The sequence below is a fragment of the Pleurodeles waltl genome, chromosome 5 (genome assembly GCF_031143425.1).
Source record: "Pleurodeles waltl isolate 20211129_DDA chromosome 5, aPleWal1.hap1.20221129, whole genome shotgun sequence".
NCBI lineage: Eukaryota > Metazoa > Chordata > Amphibia > Caudata > Salamandridae > Pleurodeles > Pleurodeles waltl.
In genome coordinates, this window is record NC_090444.1 from 288,459,546 (window position 1) to 288,478,511 (window position 18,966).

The 18,966-nt window shown below is 44.7% G+C and overlaps 1 protein-coding gene across 2 annotated transcripts in view; it reads right to left on the bottom strand.

Annotated features, from left to right (window-relative positions):
• The window catches only part of STPG4 (sperm-tail PG-rich repeat containing 4), a 353,110-nt gene that overhangs the window by 108,698 nt on the left and 225,446 nt on the right, over positions 1-18,966 (bottom strand). For both annotated transcript variants that reach the window (XM_069234032.1, XM_069234031.1), the window contains exon 4: positions 12,241-12,305. In XM_069234032.1, the coding sequence (XP_069090133.1) occupies positions 12,241-12,305 (65 nt within the window). The remainder of the gene's footprint in view (positions 1-12,240; positions 12,306-18,966) is intronic.

Below are 18,966 nucleotides of genomic sequence, written 5' to 3' on the forward strand. Positions count from 1 at the left end.
TGGTGCCGGTGCCATGCTTGGAAGGGGAGGTGCAGGGGCTGCTGCCAGTGGTCTAGGAGCGCATGATGTTGAGGGACCTGAAATGGTGGCTGTCATCCTTGGTGCCACTTGGGTTGGAGTGGTGGTGCTGGTGGTGGCGGCTGTTGTAGACACGGATTGGCCCCCTTGGGCAAATGCCCTCCAGACCCCTGTGGCTCTCTCATGGCGATAACGCCGTGCCATGTGGCGGAACTCAGACTCCACATCCAGAATGTGGCGGTAACGCAACGCCCTCCTCTGGAATTCTCGGATCTGATAGGTATCCATATTGGCAGCTGTAAAAAAAAGATAAAGCCAAACATTAGTTACATCATTGTGTGATACAGCTACTGATGATATTCAAACACTTCCTCAAAATTAGCTTAAACAGGCCAAACCACAGTACAGATCATAGATTGTCCCTGAGGAAGTACATGCCAACGCAGCCTACACATCTCCTATCTAACAGCACAGCAATGTTCAAAAAGGTGTGTACCTACTTAAATGATCTATGCATCATTGTTCTGCCATTAGTCACATAACAAATGCTGCAAGTACTCCACATGTGACAGACCAACTAATGACTATCTTCTGGATGACAATCAAGCGCCACAATATCTGTGATTTGTAAATGGAATTTCCAGGATGGTATGCAGTTGCTAATCATGAGGGGGTATCCTAGGTTGGAACAAATTAATTTTTGAATTACATGTCTGTGTTCTACACTGGGATCCTCACACCTAGGTACACATATTTCAGAACCCTAACCCTGTGCCTCAGGGGGTGATGGACATGCAACATATACTTTCAAACATCAAGGACAGCCAGGAAGCTGTGGACAGCTGTCCATAGCTTTAGTCAGTCCACCACAGGTAAGGAGGGCGTCCAACTAGGATAGACACAAACATTGGACAATCACATCCACATTTATGTTCCTAATTGCGGACAATTGTCCACATCATTTGATATCACTAATACCTTTCCAAAAAGAAGCACATAGATGCAAGCATCCATCTGGGCTTGAGCTGCATGCTCACCTATGACATTCTACTCAAGTGCCACATAAACGTAGCACAACATGTGGAGCTAGATGCTTCTAGGAAGTCAAACATACAGTCTTACATGTTCATTACTTAACAGGGAGGCTCAAGTCTGTGGGTAATACTTCCAGCATCCCTGCTCTGTGTGATTCAGGGTATGATTTGCTGAATAAATCATGAAAATGGCTACCTCCAAAATTTTCATTACAATAAATTTAGCAACAAATGTCACCCTGTTCACCTGCCCATGCCTTCAGCGCAGCACTAGATTCCCAAATTATGACTCTATCCCACTGATTGTCAAACTCAAATATGGAAAAACAAGTCAACCTCCAGTCAAGTCACATATCAGATCATGTTCCAGCACATCATACCTTGCTATGTGTCCGACACACAGGAGTCAATCACACAACAGCTGCAAACACAACACAGAACTAACATATCAACACTTACTGGATATGTCTGGGTCCGCAAATCAAGCCACTTCTCCAATTGTGTAGGGGATTGGTCCACCTGTAAAACATTGAAGGGTGAAATGGGCTCAATGTCTGCGCACTGTACAACACTTGGAACAAAAAATTACTGCATGTGACATTATATATGATAGACCAGCACCTCAGGCATGTAGACACCCCAACAGACATACCACTGCAAACATGTATTGACCCTGTCACTCCAGTGAGTGATACACACACATATGCACACATGCAGTGGTCCTAACAATCATGTGGTGACAAACCTGATTACTCAATTGGTTGCAGATTCATTTATACAGGGTACTCCATTTCTTCATTTGTTGTTATGAGAGACATGCAAAGCCACATTCCTGGTGCACTGCAATACCAGTCACACAGGTATTGTGGCTTGTGCATCAAGGGACAACCAGTTACTGTGTGATGCTCATGTGGGTTGAGTTTAGCTCATGAATCATTATGCTTTTTATGGTCCATTAACTGTGGGCCTGTGTTGTCTGTAGGTCACATATGCCACATTGCCAGTGTACCCAGAGCCAGATATGCCCCCTATGACACCATGATGGCAGGGATCCTGTGTTTTACTTGATGACAAAACATGGACTGGCCATTTATCTAAATCAAAACAACAAAGAAATATATGTTGACAGTGTCTATTTTGATCATCCGTGACAAAATGCATGGGCACAGGTGTAGTCATTGCACCTGAAATGTGTCACTCAGTGCCCTGTGTACCTATATCGGGTATTGGAAATCACAGTTAGCCACATTCATCATCTTACATTAGCCAAGTTGGGTGATCCGCTGGTATACAACAAACTGACACTGTCCCCTACTTGAAACATGGTTTAGCAAATGTCCTACTGTGGCAATCTTGATGGGGTAGGTCTCAATTTGTATGCACCTGGGGAATGGCAGCAGTCACAGGAATGCTGGTGTGCTGATCTTAGCATACACCCATGTCTGGCATAGCCTTCATAGCTATTGTACATATGCTGCACTAGATCAGCAGGGGTGTAAACTAGCAAACTATTTAGTCACTTTATATGTATGATGGAAGCGGTCAGGGTCCCTTGCCCAACATCATGCAAGTAATAATTTGCGACCATGCATTCACCAAGTTCAGGTATCCCATGATGACCCATTAACTTATGAGAATTGCATGGCTATAAAGTGACACAGATGGCAAATGCATCGGCTCTGTTCCAGCAATCGTGCCCAAAGCAAATTAAAATACACAGGAACAATGAACAGAGGGCCAGGGATATTTTTTAACTTCAATTTGTAGCATTTGCTTCAAGTTTAACGCTACAGCTATGGAAAGTAGCACCAAACATTTAGATATTATCCCGTGTGCATTACTTTGGCATCCATTTCTAATTTAAATGCTGCACAAACCAAGTCAAAGTATCAGCCAAGGATATTACCAGAGGTTAGGAGAAACTTTGTACGTATGGCAATGAATACAGTTCAGACATGTATTCCAAATAATTGGGGACTACATTCATTCCTTGCTTTAGCTTGTGAAATACATCTCTTTCCTGGTACACTCACAGACCATGAATAAAACGTAAGTTTGAGCAGCATTACCATCATCTATTGACGTAGAAGCAGCACTATTTGACAAGATCAAGTTGTGTTTTGTAAGTTTGTGCAGCTTTTGCGTCAACAAATGACGGTAATGTGTAGCAAATATTGTATGAATCAGGGCCACTGTACAATTAACTTGTATTCCACATGTCCACAAACATTGCATGCAGCATGTCAACAAATCTGCTACTGTCACTACAGAGCATTTAAATGTGCACATTAGTCTGAATTGTACTCACCAACAGGGCCACCAATCACCACACCCAGGTGGTCCAGCAGGTCTTGCTCTCTGGCAACAAAGTCACCCCAGTGATGCTTGAGTTGGTGGTCATTGCGCTGTGTGTTGAAAACTATCTTCAGATGGTACAGCACCTTGGACCACCTGAGCCTCCTCACCTCCGTGTGATACCCCTGTATCACCCTGCCACCAGCCTCTAACATCAGGAGGAAGAAGTGGCACACCAGCCAAATGAATGCCCTCAGCTCCTCCTCACCCATTCTCCCCAGACGTGGCCTACCCAACATGACAGAAATAATAGGGATACGAAAGGGTACAGAGGAAAATACAGGGAAAGGAAGGAGGAAAATTAAACTTAAATAACCCACAAACAGCCCAACAATACCCCAACTAACAATACCCACTACACACTCCCAACAGTACAAAGACAAAATTAGACACCAAAAATGACAAAAACACACTCACACTAAATAACTGAGACAATTACAAAAACAACAGATGACAATTAGAATGGCACACAGGAGACAAAAGCACAATTTGGACATACAAAACTCTCAGCACAGCCACACAGTCTAGAAGAATCACAGACTGCAAAGTGAAAGTGAAAGTACACCCACGGTACCATTTCTGTAAACAGGATATCCTATTACATCACTTCCTGTCTCAAATGCGGTGCGTTTTTATTATGATGCGTGAAACATTTATGACGCTTATGGGCTATGCGTCAAGATTTTTTTACGCAAATGCTTCAAAATTCCCCCGCATTCAAAGTTCAATATATTTTTCATTGATAACCAATTTCATGGGGTCCAGTGTAGGAATTACCGCTAGGGATCAATGGATGTAAAATGGCTGTGAGCATAATTTTTCATTGCATATGCGGCAAAATTTGATGCATGTGCTTCTTTTTTTATATGTTTGCGTCAAAATATCTGTCTTTAACTGTGTTTGTGCCATTTCTCTCATTTTTAATGTACATGAAAGCTGTAATTATACAGAGATAGGCTGTTAGGGCCTGCATTGCGTGTTCCAGTGTTGGGGCACATGTGGCAGACCACACTACTGCGGACCATAATACTCATGTTGTTGTGCCGGATTAGCACTCTTAACTGACGCAACAGCAACCCAAACATTTGTAATATAAATTGGTATTCCCAAGTTTGAGCAGGTGGTGCGTCAATGGAGGATAGCAAGGCTACGCAACTTAATACATTCACTCATTGCCTGTGTGTTTATGTCTGTGAATTGGCTATTTCTATTGTTGTTGTGCCTCTGTGTGAACGTTACAAGACATGTTTTGAATAATGTGCTTGTATGCAAGTGTTGTAAATGTGGATAACCATCAGATGCCATTTAGGGCCATATGTACGAACACTTTTTCCCATAGACACAGAATGGGTAAAAACCTTTGCTACATCTGGCCCTTAGTGTGGTACATCAGTCAGCATATGTGTTTGTCATACCCGTAGCATCTAATGCTGTGTGACCTTCCCAGACTTTGGGGACCAAACATCTCCCATGACAAACTATGCACAGGATAGATAGAGGACGGTTGATAATGGCAATGTTACAAGGGTAAGCCATCACATGTACTGGAATGTTGGATAACACTTCCTGGTCACTTGTTTGTATACTATCCATGAGTCAGGCATTTGAACATGCTAGGTAGGTACAGTGTTTGTGACACAGAGTCCCAAAACCAATCCAAAAATGTAATGTTACATCACAGTTTGAGTCATATAAATGACCTATGTTTCTTCTGTGGCAGTGGAGGACCAGCAGAACATGCTGCATGTGTTCACATATTTCCAGTGGTTCATTGCACAAAGGTGTCCAGTTCAAGTGTGTGGCCATGTGTACCCTGTTTCAGTATTGGCCTCCATGTTGTCACAGTTACGTGCAGGTCTAGTCATGAGTCTGTGGAGCCATTCCCTGCATTGACAGAGTATCCTTCAAAGCAGAATTGACCGAAAGCCAAAGAGAAATTGACAACACACATGGGGATAGTCCAGCTATGGCACTGCAGAACTTTTATGAGGCTGACAACAGGGCAACCTTGGTGGGCTCACAAACTTCATGGATCAGTAATATAAAACAGGCAGGTTTCATCCCAACATTTGTACACAGGGTGGCCTCCAAAATTCCCACTGCAGCAGGGAACATCACATGTACTGGAATGTTGGATAACACTCCTGGTCACTTGTTTGTATACTATCCATGAGTCAGGCATTTGAACATGCTAGGTAGGTACAGTGTTTGTGACACAGAGTCCCAAAACGAATCCAAAAATGTAATGTTACATCACAGTTTGAGTCATATAAATGACCTATGTTTCTTCTGTGGCAGTGAAGGACCAGCAGACCATGCTGCATGTGTTCACATATTTCCAGTGGTTCATTGCACAAAGGTGTCCAGTTCAAGTATGTGGCCATGTGTACCCTGTTTCAGTATTGGCCTCCATGTTGTCACAGTTACGTGCAGGTCTAGTCATGAGTCTGTGGAGCCATTCCCTGCATTGACAGAGTATCCTTCAAAGCAGAATTGACCGAAAGCCAAAGAGAAATTGACAACACACATGGGGATAGTCCAGCTATGGCACTGCAGAACTTTTATGAGGCTGACAATAGGGCAACCTTGGTGGGCTCACAAACTTCATGGATCAGTAATATGAAACAGGCTGGTTTCATCCCACCATTTGTACACAGGGTGGCCTCCAAAATTCCCACTGCAGCAGGGAACATCAGTGCCTCACAGCTAGTCACCATGCAAGCACCATCAGTAGGTTGTGGCCAATGTGAATCTGCGTGTGGACCGTCAGGGCACAAACATGTTTTGTCCTTTCATACACATTAGCAATTGTGCTGGAGGCACCGTACCAAATCCATGCATACAGCCATAGTACACTGTCACTGTTTGTCAATCATGAATACATGAAACCCAGACAAGGGATGGGGGCTGGATTAGGCTATTTGAATACATGTCGCAGACTATGATACGATAAGTAAACTGATTACACTATACAATCTATTTGAGGGTTCATCGTAGACCTACCAGACACAATACCCCGGGAGGAAAGAGAGGGCATGGAAAGCAACTATGAGACAAATGTAGCCACAGGGAACCTCTATGGTAACGCGAAGACAGGAACTAGTCAGGCTAACAGGATGCAGGCTCTGTCAGGAACAAACATGAACAAGGCAAATACACAGTGAGCAGACTCTGACTGGGAAAAGCTGGAACAACACTGTGGGAATTAAAAACTGTATTTGTGCTGTGGGCTGCAACGTTACACAATACCCCAAGGCCTGTGTTACACAAGTGATTTATATGGCAATGCACATCAAGGATATTCATAAAATGGCAGCTTCTAAGCAGTTCCAGGCAGTGGCAATGGCAGTGCAGGTTCAAATGGCTGGTCTGCATGGAAGTGCTCACAGGTGTGTGCAGCTTCAGTCTCTCACAAGTCCTGTAGGTGAGAATCAAGTTCTAAGGGCCAATAGTACCTTTCACATGGGAAGCAATGGACAGGTGATTACAGGTCCTACGGACTACCAGGCAGTGCATTATCGGACCTGAAGTCCATGCAGACAGATGAACTATGACTATGGCATGCCATACTAAAGAGGGAAGCACACAGGAGTCAGAATGGGAGTCTGGGTGTGTGTATATGAAGGTTATCAGGGTACAAATAGTCCATTTACAGGGCCCCATCGAGAAGGGTGGGGAGAGACTGAAAACTTGGCTGTGGCAGGACTTATTGCCTGGGATGGCATGAGCAGGGCATGTTTGTGAGCAATGCTTGTCATACCTGGGGCACTCGTGCTATCTATTTTCAGCCTAGATGGACTTCTTGTCACACATGCTCCTTGCAGAGATAGCTGATGTCAGACTTACTGCTGTCAAGGGCTGGTCATACATTCCTGTTAACAATAAAACTGCGCATCCACTGCCTCATGTATGAAGCACTTTTTTAACTTATGATTGATGGTGTCTTAGTTGTGTTTCATATGCTGCAAGCACCATGTTGGCAACATGGATGTGTGTCATCGCTGTGGTCCGCTGATATTGCCCTTCAACTGTGAAATAGACAGGATATATGTCATCAACATTGTTTGTGATGTCGGGTGTACATTCATACCCATCAAATGTGATGTGGCTTTTCAGTATCCTAATCTGTATTTCTGCAATGCTCCATGAGGCTAAACTCTGATTATGATTCCTAGGGATCATGTGATGCATAAATAATTACCCAGACCATGATTGAGTGATGAAATGAGGTGTTTAATAACATATGGTAAGAAAGTGGTGATGGTGACTAGAGTTAAAAGAAGTTTTGTACAATGTGTTGTCTCCGAGGCAATCCTGCTGCAGTGTTTGGATGGTCCCCCTCATGTTGATGGACAGTATCATCCTCTTCCTCCTCTTCAGGCATTTGTGAGTCTGGTTCATAGAGGGGAATGTTCCTCCTTACACATATGTTGTGCAAGGTGGCACCGGTCAAAATGATCTTGCAGACCATTTCAGGTGAATATAAGAGGCTGCCTCCGGTGATGTCGAGGCACCTGAATCTTGACTTCAGGATGCCAAAACTCCTCTCTACTATGGTGCGTGTCCTCTGATGTGCGTCATTATAGGCATGCTCTGATGCTGTGCTTGGGTTGGCAAATGAGGTCACGATTCATAGCTGGATCCCATACCCCTGATCAGCTGAAAGAGAAAATGAGTGTAAAAATGTGGATGTTGCTTGCACCATGATTATAACTTTGCATGGCTTTTGTTATCTTGTGTCGTCTGTGACTCATCTGTGTTTGTGTTATTGTGTGAAAACCTAGACTTCTAGGATGTTCTATCAGCATTGGGTTGTTTATTTATCTAAATTGTTGTTTGGCTGATTGACCGGATATCAGCTGTATGTTTGTAAACTTGCAGTACATTGTGTATCTTCCATGTATTATGTCATGTGAAAGAAGTGTCCATGTGTCTTACTGGAGGTGACATGATACTTCCACACACAGAATCAATTCCACTGTGGTGGTAACACATTTGCACTATGTGGCCTGAAAATCACATCCAATTCAACATATGTAATAGCATGTGAAAAACAGTAGTGAGGCCTTTTGGTTTGGCTTGGTGACAATGTACAACATATCTCCATAAATTTGCAGCACTGAAGTGTTGACAATGCACAAATATCCCATGTGTTATAAGTTCTATGCAAACCTATTTTTGTGCCCTCACGAGTTGGCTCATGTGCAAACGTGTACCTACACCACTGAACCTGGTCCAGGTAAGGTGGCTAACTTGGTTGTGGGGGTGAAGGTTTAATTGTCAGAAGGTCCATATGCCTGTACATCTGTTGTGTATATGTGCCATTGTCTCAATCCGTATGTGTGGCAATGTGCACTTTGCAATAATGTCACATCAATATGTGTTCTTAGCACAGTCTACTTCCTTATTGGTAACGGACAATGTCACCCCAGGAGTGATGTGAGATGTTGGTACTGCCTCAATGATTCCATGTCCCCTTCATTAGAGTCAGCATCATCATGCTATGTGTCTCATGGAGTTTGACCTGCAGCAAAACACATTACACACCCCTTAAACAGTACATATTGCTTGGAAGGGTGTGTGATTGAGTTTTATTGATGTGATATTGGAAGGTTCATCTTCAAAGTTGTACTGTCAGTTAAGGCCATGTCATTGTCACTGTGTTTTAAATTGGTCCCTTGTGTTTCTGGAGTGGCATCTGTTGTTATTTGCATCTGTCATTTGTCCATAGGTGTGTATCCCATTGGGTCAGGATATCAAACATGACTAGCAGTGTCACAACCTCAGTGTCTTCCTGGCCACGTGTCCATGTAGTGGTGTATGTGTTGTATGTCCTAGAGGGTTGCTGTGCTGTGTGTATATAAGTAGGTTTCTGTAATTACCAACAAGTAGGCCAGTTCCACATCGTCCATCCTGGAAGTGTAGATTGATGGTGCAGTGGCGGAAGACAAATGAATCATGTACACCCCCAGGATACTTTGCCACGATGTTGGTGATCAATCCCCGGTGATCCACAATGCCCTGCACATTGATGCAGTGTGTGTGCTTCCTGTTGCGGTATAGATGCTTGGTTGCAGCAGGTGGCACAATCCGTCTATGTGTGCAGTCAATGGTACCAAGCACGTGTGGGAAGCCGTTGATTTGGTAGAAGCCCTGTTTGGTCTCCTGCTGCTTCAGCTATGTGTTGGGGAAGCTGATGTGGCGGGGTGTGAGGGAGATGATGGCATCCAGTACCTTATGTAGGAAGGCAGAGAATGAGGGCTGTGGGATCCCGGCAACCAGGGCACCAGTGGTTTGAAAAGAGCCTCTTGCCAACATGTGGAGGACAGCTAGTAGCTTGGTCTCTGGTGGAATGATGTGGGGTGTCTGCAAGCTGGGTGCCAACTGTGGCTCAATGTTGCGCAGCAGCTGCTGTCTGGCTTGCCAGTTTAGTCTGTACCTCTGGATGATGTCATGTTCCCTAAGGCTCTGAAAGGTTGTCCTGGTCCGGAATATCTTCTCCTGCCTTTGGCGTTGCCTTTGGGGTCCCTGCTGGTGTGGTGGAAGCTGCTGCTGTTGGTCCTGTGCTCTGCGTCTTCGTGCATGCTGGATGAATAGCACCTCCATGTCTTCCTTTTGGAGCTCTGATGTTGCTTCTGTGTGTTTTCCTTAAGTACTGGTGTGTTTGCCCCATTTTAACGCCTGCCCTGACCCAGACGTTATTTTTTTACGCAAATCGGGCTGTGTGCCATTTTCCGCCTTCCAGCTGTGCAGGATTTTTGCGCGGTTGGATAAATATGACGCACAGGTGTTTAAGTCATTGTTTGGATGGGAACGCCTACCTTGCATGTCATTAACACAAGGCGGTTTCACGCATTCAGAAAATTACGCACACAGCAAAACTTTGATGTTCGCGGGGTCGGGCGTCAAAGTATAAATATGGTGTTAGGTTTGCGCCGAATTTGCGTTAGAAAAAATTACGCAAATCCAGCACAAGCAGAGTATAAATATGCCCCTAAATGTGCAGGATAGCAGTACTTTCCATTTAAAGACGGTTACTGTTCATAATAGAAGCAGTGTAGCGGTAGTTGTATTATTATTACTACAGTTTGTAACACTGGATTATTTTATTTATAATTATTGTTATTATTGATGGTTTCTGCAAAGCCATTCAATACTGTCTTTCTTATCAGCAAAGGCATATGCATTACGTAAAGTAAACGTGGCTTTTTACCACCATCAGCCATCCCCGCATTTGACCATGCTACAAGTATAACAAAAATCATTTGCACAAGGAAGGTTACATGTTTTTCGATCTAACATTAAGTTACGGCCAAAAAGATAAGGTGCTCCAAATAAGGCTCAAAAGGTGATTGAGAAAGGACAAGCAGTGACACGTTCAACATTTTAAAGAGCAAGAGCTAGTAATTACAGGATCACCTGAATGTGCCTGCGCGGCCTGGAGTTTATCATGAGTTTATATTTTCTGCTGCCCAGTACAGTTGATTTGTTTCGTGTTTTTACTCTCATATCACTGAAGCTATTTGGCATTAGTTTCCTCCTCCCCTCAAACTCAATTCCACGTTAAATAGATCAAAATATTTATTCCCAAAAAAGTAAGTATATCTCTCGTTTTGCTTTTGTACCTGCTTCTCATTTATTACAGATTAAGTATGTTCTTTTCCATATTTTTCTTAACCATCATATCTTTGAGCTTGGTTAACAATTATTTAATATTTCATACAGAAAGAAGTTTGATGTTTTCTGTATAATGTTACAAAGCAGAATTTGTTTTTCCTGTTACCGTTTTCACCAACTGTGGTGTAACTGAACATGTGACACTGATCGCCCCTGCAATACATTATGGGAGATAACGGTTTTGTAGCAATGCTGTTGGTAGTATCAATTAGTGGTGTGTACCACGCACCTCCAACAGTCATGGTTCGTGGGGGAGGAGGAGAGAGGTGGTGCGTGGCAGGGGGATGGGGAAATGACAAAACATGTTTTTTTTTAAACATACGTTCCTCAACTCACCGCACAGCGCCACTCTGCTGCGCTGTCCTCACTGCAGGCACAGGATCCCAGCCTGCCCTGCAGCCAATCCCAACTCTGGTTTCATGTGGCTGGCAGCATGAAATCAGCATTAGGATTGGACAAAGCACTCTGGCTTGGCGCTCGGAGGCAGAGTGGGTGCTCTGCCTGCTCTCTCCTACCTAGCAACACAGTGCTGGGTTGGAGGCAACTGTGGGCATGTGTGTTTGGCCCGCCCGAGACAGCCGGCCAAACATACATGCATACTGAGGGGGAGTGCTGTGCACACCCTCTATGTCCCAGTCCCCGCGGCCCCCCCTTTTACAATAAAACTATAATTAACATTGTTTATTATGTTTTTTTGTAAACGTTTTGCAACTGCTGCTGCTGGAAGGGGGGCGGAGGGGCGATGCTCCTCCACCACATTGGAGGAGCTGCCGCTGGCCTCCAAGTATTAGGCCCACAGCTACTTGTGTGGCAACCATACAGACAGCCCGCGCTTAGGAGCGTAACACAGGCCCCCTGCAGCCCCTGTGGCACAAAGGACTCTTCTAGGGTTGGGGGGTATTGAGCCCAAAGGCCAATGAATATCTGTGACATTTGTGGGGTTCAGTGACCCCCTCGTCACATTCCGAAGAAGGCCTCACCATTTTGCTTTACGCCACTGCTCGCGCTGAAAGAACTGTTTTGTGTGATGATTAGTAATGGCTAAAAACTTTATAAACACAGGCCTAAACTAAAGGCACATTTAGACTTATCCTAGACTGCGTCATTTACAATGTAATATCCCAAGTTTTGTGAAAAACAGTATTATTGTGCTTACACTGACGGAAGTGTTGGGACTGGCGGTCTGGTAAGCTCGTACTGCCAGGGAGCAATGTTTATATCCTGAAATATAACAAAAAAAGAAAACGTTGAGAACGGTCACACATAACCTCATTGTGCTCATTTTCCAAGTACAGCTGCGTGTTAAGTCACAGAGAAAAAAATAGAACTTGCATTTGTGTGGTGGAAGGAGGAATGCCTGCACAAAACAAAGGCATGAAGACGGTAAGAAAAAGAGAGGTAAAGAAATATGAGTATTAGTTACAATTTTCCACTCAAAACAGTTGAAAACCTTGAACAGTTTAAAAATGAAAAAAGTCACAATATCTTAATTTTGTCTTTACGAATTAAAGAACACCGGCAATAAACAGGTGTACTCACAGGCAGTGCTTTAAATGGAAAAATAGAAGTGCAGGTACTCTGTAATAGAGTACCTGCTTGTTTCTGAGAAGTGCCGGTACTCTCCAATTAAAAGTATTACGTTTTTCTTGAGATAAGCCGGTACTCTCCCTCTCAAAATAAAAAAGTGCCGGTACTCAGTACCGGTGAGTACCGGCCCATTTAAAGCACTGCTCACAGGTGCACATACAATTACATGTCAGGGACTCAGATGTCTGAGTCGGATCATACAGTAGTTTCATCTCGGCAGGTTTATACCTATTCAAAAGGCATCACGCACGAAGCAAATCCCCTTGGAGTTACTTGTCAAGCCAGAGATCACTGTCCTACATATTAATGTGTACTTCTGAGAAATGTAAAATATTGGGGCAGCTTTTCACCATTTAATAATACTCAGTTTTCTGCCTCGGAATGAGATAAAGCTGAATTTGTTCATGAAATGCAGATCAAGCTACGTGTCAGCAGCAATCACTTGACTCACTTAGCTAGGTTTCATAAGTTTTGCCCATGTGCACCAGAATTAATTCCGATGATTAAAATATGCTTGCCAAACGGAGGTCTGGTATGGATATTTTAATAATTTAATGAGACAGCTTTATCAACGTATCCGTTGCAATAAGGCACGAATGTATTCATTACCATCTGTAATGCAATATCCATAACAAGTAGATGTGATGGTTAAATATGAAGAAGAGTCTAAGTTCAGGTGTTCAGTATTTGACAAGTGCCAGGCACTGGCTGAGCGCAAAACACTGTGGCTTCTGATTTTTTAACAAAAGAAGAATGCAAATGGTATTATAGTGGTGAACCAGGCGTTTATTCTGATACATATCGTTTCTCTCTCTTGTGGCAATTGTTTTTATTTTTAAAAAGACAATATAAATGTATGCACATATCTTTGTGCTGTAAGGGAGCTTTTTGGGAAGAATTATTTAGCTTTACTAATGCATTCTGCTGGATACAACTGAAGATGATAGAGTGGTATGAGAGTGGCACAAGAGTAGGTGTGGCTGGAGAAAGAGAGGCTCATTGGCAGTCATGCTACCACCCACACCCCTGGTATTCTAATGGCATAGTGTGACAGAGGGAGGACAATAGCCCACGTTGCATCATTGTGGAGAGCAGCTCGCTTCCACAAACTCTAGAGTCAACCCAATTCTTTGGAATGTTTTATTGCTTTATATCGTAATTGCTGGCATTCGTTTGCATTAAATAACAGAGAGTTGCCTAGAGATGAAAAAGCCCCTGAATTATTGGGAAGTGCCAAGCCAGAGCAGAGCCAGGAGTCCGGCTTGACTCTAAGAGCCCAAATATGAGCCAAGCTAACAAAAAAACCCTTTTGATTACCTTCTCATTTTCTCTCGTTCTCACTCCACTTCACTATCTGTTTTATACTTTTTTTTCTTCCTCTTACCATCTCTTGCTGTGACTCCTCGACACCCTCTCTTGTGTTTTAACCTATCTTTCATTCTCTTTTTGTCTCTCTCTCTCCTCTGGCTCCACTTTCTGTCACCTTTCGCTCCATTATTTTTCCCTAGCCCATGTCTTTGTTTTCGGCTCTCTCTCACTTCCTTTCACTCTCAGACCCTATGCCACACTACCGCTCACTTATTCTCTGCCATTCTCCTATCTCTCTGTTTCTCACAATGTCTTACTTGCTTTTACTTCCTCACTTGCTCCTACGCACAGACTTGGTTATCAGTCCCATTACATCAAGTCCTTCCTCTCTGCCCTCTCTGATCTCTCTGCTTAGTATCTCATCGTTCTCCAGTCCCACTGGGTGCAGCAGAGGAAGGGCTGGCCAGTGTCACAGGCTTTTTGAGCTTTAATTGTAGAAATGAAAAACGCCAGTGACCAGTGATGCAAAGTACAATCATGGGGCCCTCTGAAGAATGTGATGACGGGGCTCCTGAGTGTCCCATATTTTACAGATATTCATTGACCATGGCCTGAAGGGGGTCCCCATAAAGGGTTTTGGGGGCCCCCTGTGCCGCAGTGGCTTCATGGGCTTGTGTTACATCCCTGCCAGTGGCGCTGACCAGCCCTTCCTCTGTTGCTCCCAGGGGGGTTTGGATAATGATGTGATGAAACTAGTTTCCCAATCAGGGCTAATTTATTTGGTTTGTATTCCTCTTTTCATCAAATCAAATCAAATCAAACAGTGCTTGTAAAGCGTGTCTTATCACCTGTGAGGGTATCCAGGCGCTGAGCTGAGGGATTCAGTCAAAAAGTCAGGTCTTGAGTTTCTCCCTGAAGTCTGTCAGTGAGGGTGATGTTCAGAGGTGGAGGGGGAGGGTGTTACAGGACTTGGTGAGGTGAGAGGAGCGTCCTCTGGAGTGGCGGATGCATGGAGTCTGTGCAGGGGCAAGGTGGGTACAGCACAGGTTTGTGGATGGTTGTTGGAAGTTCAGGCGGCGGTTAAAGTATGCCGGTCCTTGGTCATGGAGGGCTTTGTAGGTGCGGGTGAGTAGCTTGAACTGTCATCTCATCTGGATGGGGAGCCAGTGGAGGCCTCTCAGGTGCTGGGTGATGTGGGTCTGCTTGGGCAGGATGAGGATCAGTCTGGCTGCTGCATTCTGTATCGACTGGAGACCTTGTGAGTTCGTGGTGCATGGCGTGCTTAGAGGGCATTGCTGTAGTCAAGACGATTGGTAATGAGGGCCTGCATCACTGTTTTTCTGGTGCTGATGGCTATTCAGTTGAAGATTCTGCTGAAGATTCTGCTGAACATGCAGAGTAAGTGGAAACTGTCGTTTCAGGTAGAGTTTGCTGTCCAGGATGATGCAGAGGTTCTGGGCATGGTCTTTCAGTGTGGGTCCAAGTTCCGATGGCCACCAGGTGTCATAATAGGGGGAGGTGGGGCTGCCAAAAATGAGCACTTTGGTTTTGTTCATATTGAGCTTCAGGCATTTGTCCTTCATCCAGGTGGAGATGTTTTTTCATGCATCTAAGAAAGTGCTACTTTGTGGTGGTGGGGTCAGCTGAGAGTGAGAGGATGAGCTGGGTGTCTTCAGCGTAGGAAATGATGTTGATGATGTGGGTTCTGGTGATGTCTGCTAGAGGCATCATGAAGATATTGAAGAGAGTTGGGCTAAGGGATGAGCCTTAAGGGACGCCACAGGTGGTGCGTTTGGGTTGTGAGGTGAGTGGGGGTTATCTCTGGGTCCACCCAATGAGGAAGGATGCAATCCATCTCTGGGCATTGTCTTCAATCAGGTGCAGTCAGTTTACAAGTGTGTGGTGAGAGATGGTGTTGAAGGCTGCGGAGAGGTCGAGGAGGATCAGGGCAGCAGATTATCCTCTGTCCAGTAAAGAGCGGATGTCATCTGTCACGGCAATCAGGGCCGTCTCGGTGCTGTGGTTGGCTCTGAAACCTGATTGGGAGGGGTCTTGCAGGTTGTTTTGCTCCAGGTATTCAGTGAGTTGGATGTTGATGGTTTTCTCCATGACTTAGTAGGGAAACGGGAGCAGAGAGATGGAGAAGTAGTTCTAGAGGTTGCTGGGGACTCTGGAGGATTTCTTAAGGAGGGGTCTGACTTCTGAGTGTTTCCAGGCATTGGGAAAGGTGGCTGTGGTGATGGAGGCATTGAGGATGGTGGGAAGCTGGTGGTGGTGGCTGATCTTGTCGCTTCCAAGGTTGAAGAGACGGTGGGGGCATGAGTCGGAGGGTGCTCCTCAATGGATAGAGTTCATGAGGGCTGTCGTTTTCCATATGCTTAGCAGTTCCCATGCAGTGAGTGGGTGTTTGCTGGCTGTGTTACTGTTACTGGTACTGGTAGTGGGGAGGCTGATGGGGTCAGTGGTTTTGAGGAGAACTTTCAGTCATAACAGGCCCACTGCCCCTTCCGCTCATTGAATAGTGCTGTTCCACCAGTCATTATCTATCTGTACAGTGGTGGTCATCCAAACACCATTTCAACTGGTAATGTTCCCATTACTGAGAGTCCCTTCCCTCACTCAGTATGCACCCAGTGCTTTTCCCCACTTTTGAAAGAGAGCCTCTGGCTTATTCCCTGCTCCAAAGAAATCTTCTCCCTCCCTCATTGCCTGTTCGGTGCTTTTGTAAAAAGTCAGTCAGGGTCTATTGTTAATTTTGGATTTGGCTTGGGCATCTGAAAGACTAGTAAGGCTATAGCAAAACAAATACAGGTCAGACCATTGCTCTAATAGACAGACACATGATTGTGCTTCTGCGGTGTCAATGGAGCTTGGCCAGAGCCAGTCACATGTCCGGCTTGTGCCTTTATAGTGTCTGGGCAGCTAGTTAAAGTTAGGTACATGCTAAGGTGGTGCCTCAGAAAAGTAAATGTGGCTCTGGTGGTGAAAGTCAAAAAGCAGGTTTGTGTTGAAGGCAACTTTTGTTTACTGCTGAATTGTGACAGTAGGTCATACGTTAAGTAACAATAACATAGAAGGTTGCTAATTGTTACCCCATATATGAGCAGTAGGTTAGGTGCTGCAGAAATTCGAATTTAACAGAAACATTCCGAATTGAAGCATGTATAATTTACACATGCATTCTGCTGAAAATGGAAGGACATAGAAAAATGCCAGTTTTACTCATAGCAACAGCTGTGATCTGGGTACAATAGACGTTTCAGGCAACTAAGTCCAAAGATGTTGACTTGCTGGGTAAGCCTTTTACCTCGAAGGTGCATTTTGGAGGCATTCAATTGGTGCCTTGAAATTGTGGAGACTTGAATGTAGAAGACGGTAAGTCAGACAAATGAAATCATATCTCATACATCTGCTGCAATACGTTCATGTTTTTTTTAGATTCTCAAATGATGCTTCCTTAATGGTGGGTTCATTTATGAATCCCTGCAATGTGAGGGCACTGATGTTGCTCTAGTTGACTCAGTGCAGTTACATCACAGTTTATGTAAGTAACAGAGTGTACCCCTGGATGACAGCCCACAGATTCGATTCATAATCATTTATAAGACCATGGGTTCAAGTGTGTTTCTAATGAGCAGGGAGTAGCACATATTCAAGAGATGTATCTTCAGTTATCTTCCCAGATCCTTAGAGGTCGAAGCAACTTTGATGTTGATGTTGAGGTTGTTGTTCCACATCCTGGCTGCGTAGATTGAGAATGTCTGCCTTATGCGTTTTTGTTTTCTTTTTTGAACTTCTTTGTTTATAGTCTGGCTATATCGTCGCTTCTAGTGTAGTGCTGTCCACAAGAAGTGCTCAGTTTCTTAGCCAGCTTTCATGGGATATTGTAGATGCTATTTTTGTAGGTGATGCAGCTCACCTTGAAGATGATAATGCCTAGAGGGAGAGCTAGTGCAGTTCTGTCAGCATTGGGGTTATGTAATCAAATATCTGTATCTCTTTGATTAAATATGGCACAGAATGTATCTTACAATTAAGGGGGGTCAATGTGAAGTCAGTGAAGTAGTTGACCAGAGTTTTGCCACAATCCTTTTGGAAGAGGACCAAGCCTTGCTATTGGAGCAGCGTAATTTTGGTTCAACCCTAAAACCCAACCTATACGCAACATATATGTGCACTGAGCACTACATACTTTGGCCCTCATTATGATGTTGGCGGTAAAAAACGCTTACCGCTGAGGTGACGGCCTCCAAGAGACCGTCGCCATGGCTACCATCCGTCCGCCCGTTTATGAACACAGCTGGATTTCCACCAGAAGAATGTTGGAAATCCGTCCGTGGCCTTGCCGGCGGATGGCAGTAAGGTGGCGCTGCTGTCACCAGCAGCGCCACGCCAGTAGACCACCGCCATCCATAATACAGCCTGGCGGTGTTCTGCTGGTGGACGCTGCTGGTGACAGCAGCACCCTGTCTCCTGCCAAGGACCCCCTGAATACAGGTAAGTGGGTGCTCCAACATGGGAGGGGGTGGGGGTGTTGTGTGGGGGTGTGTGGAATGTTTGTGTGTGCGTGTATGCAGGTGTGTGTTCCGTGTTGAATGTGCGTGCACATATGGAGGAGTGTGTGCATGTATGCTGTGGTCTGTGAATGCGTGTCTGCGTGTATGCATGAAAGTGTGTGTGAATGGATGTATGCATGTGTGGATGCATGTAGGAATGGGTGTGTGTATGCATGTGTGTGTGTGTGAAGGGGACGTGAATGTAGGGGGGGTTTGGAGAGGAATGGGGGGGTGGAGGGGTATCTGGAGAGTGGGGTGGAGTGTAGAAGATCTCTGTCAGTGACAGGGAAGGGGTTCCCTGTCACTGATAGTGCCTACCGCCATGGTTTCCGCAATTGGCTGCTGAAATGGCCATAGAAACATCCAATGTGATGCCATACAAAGGAGTAAGCATGTAAAAACGTAATTTCACCCACATGACCAAGAATCCT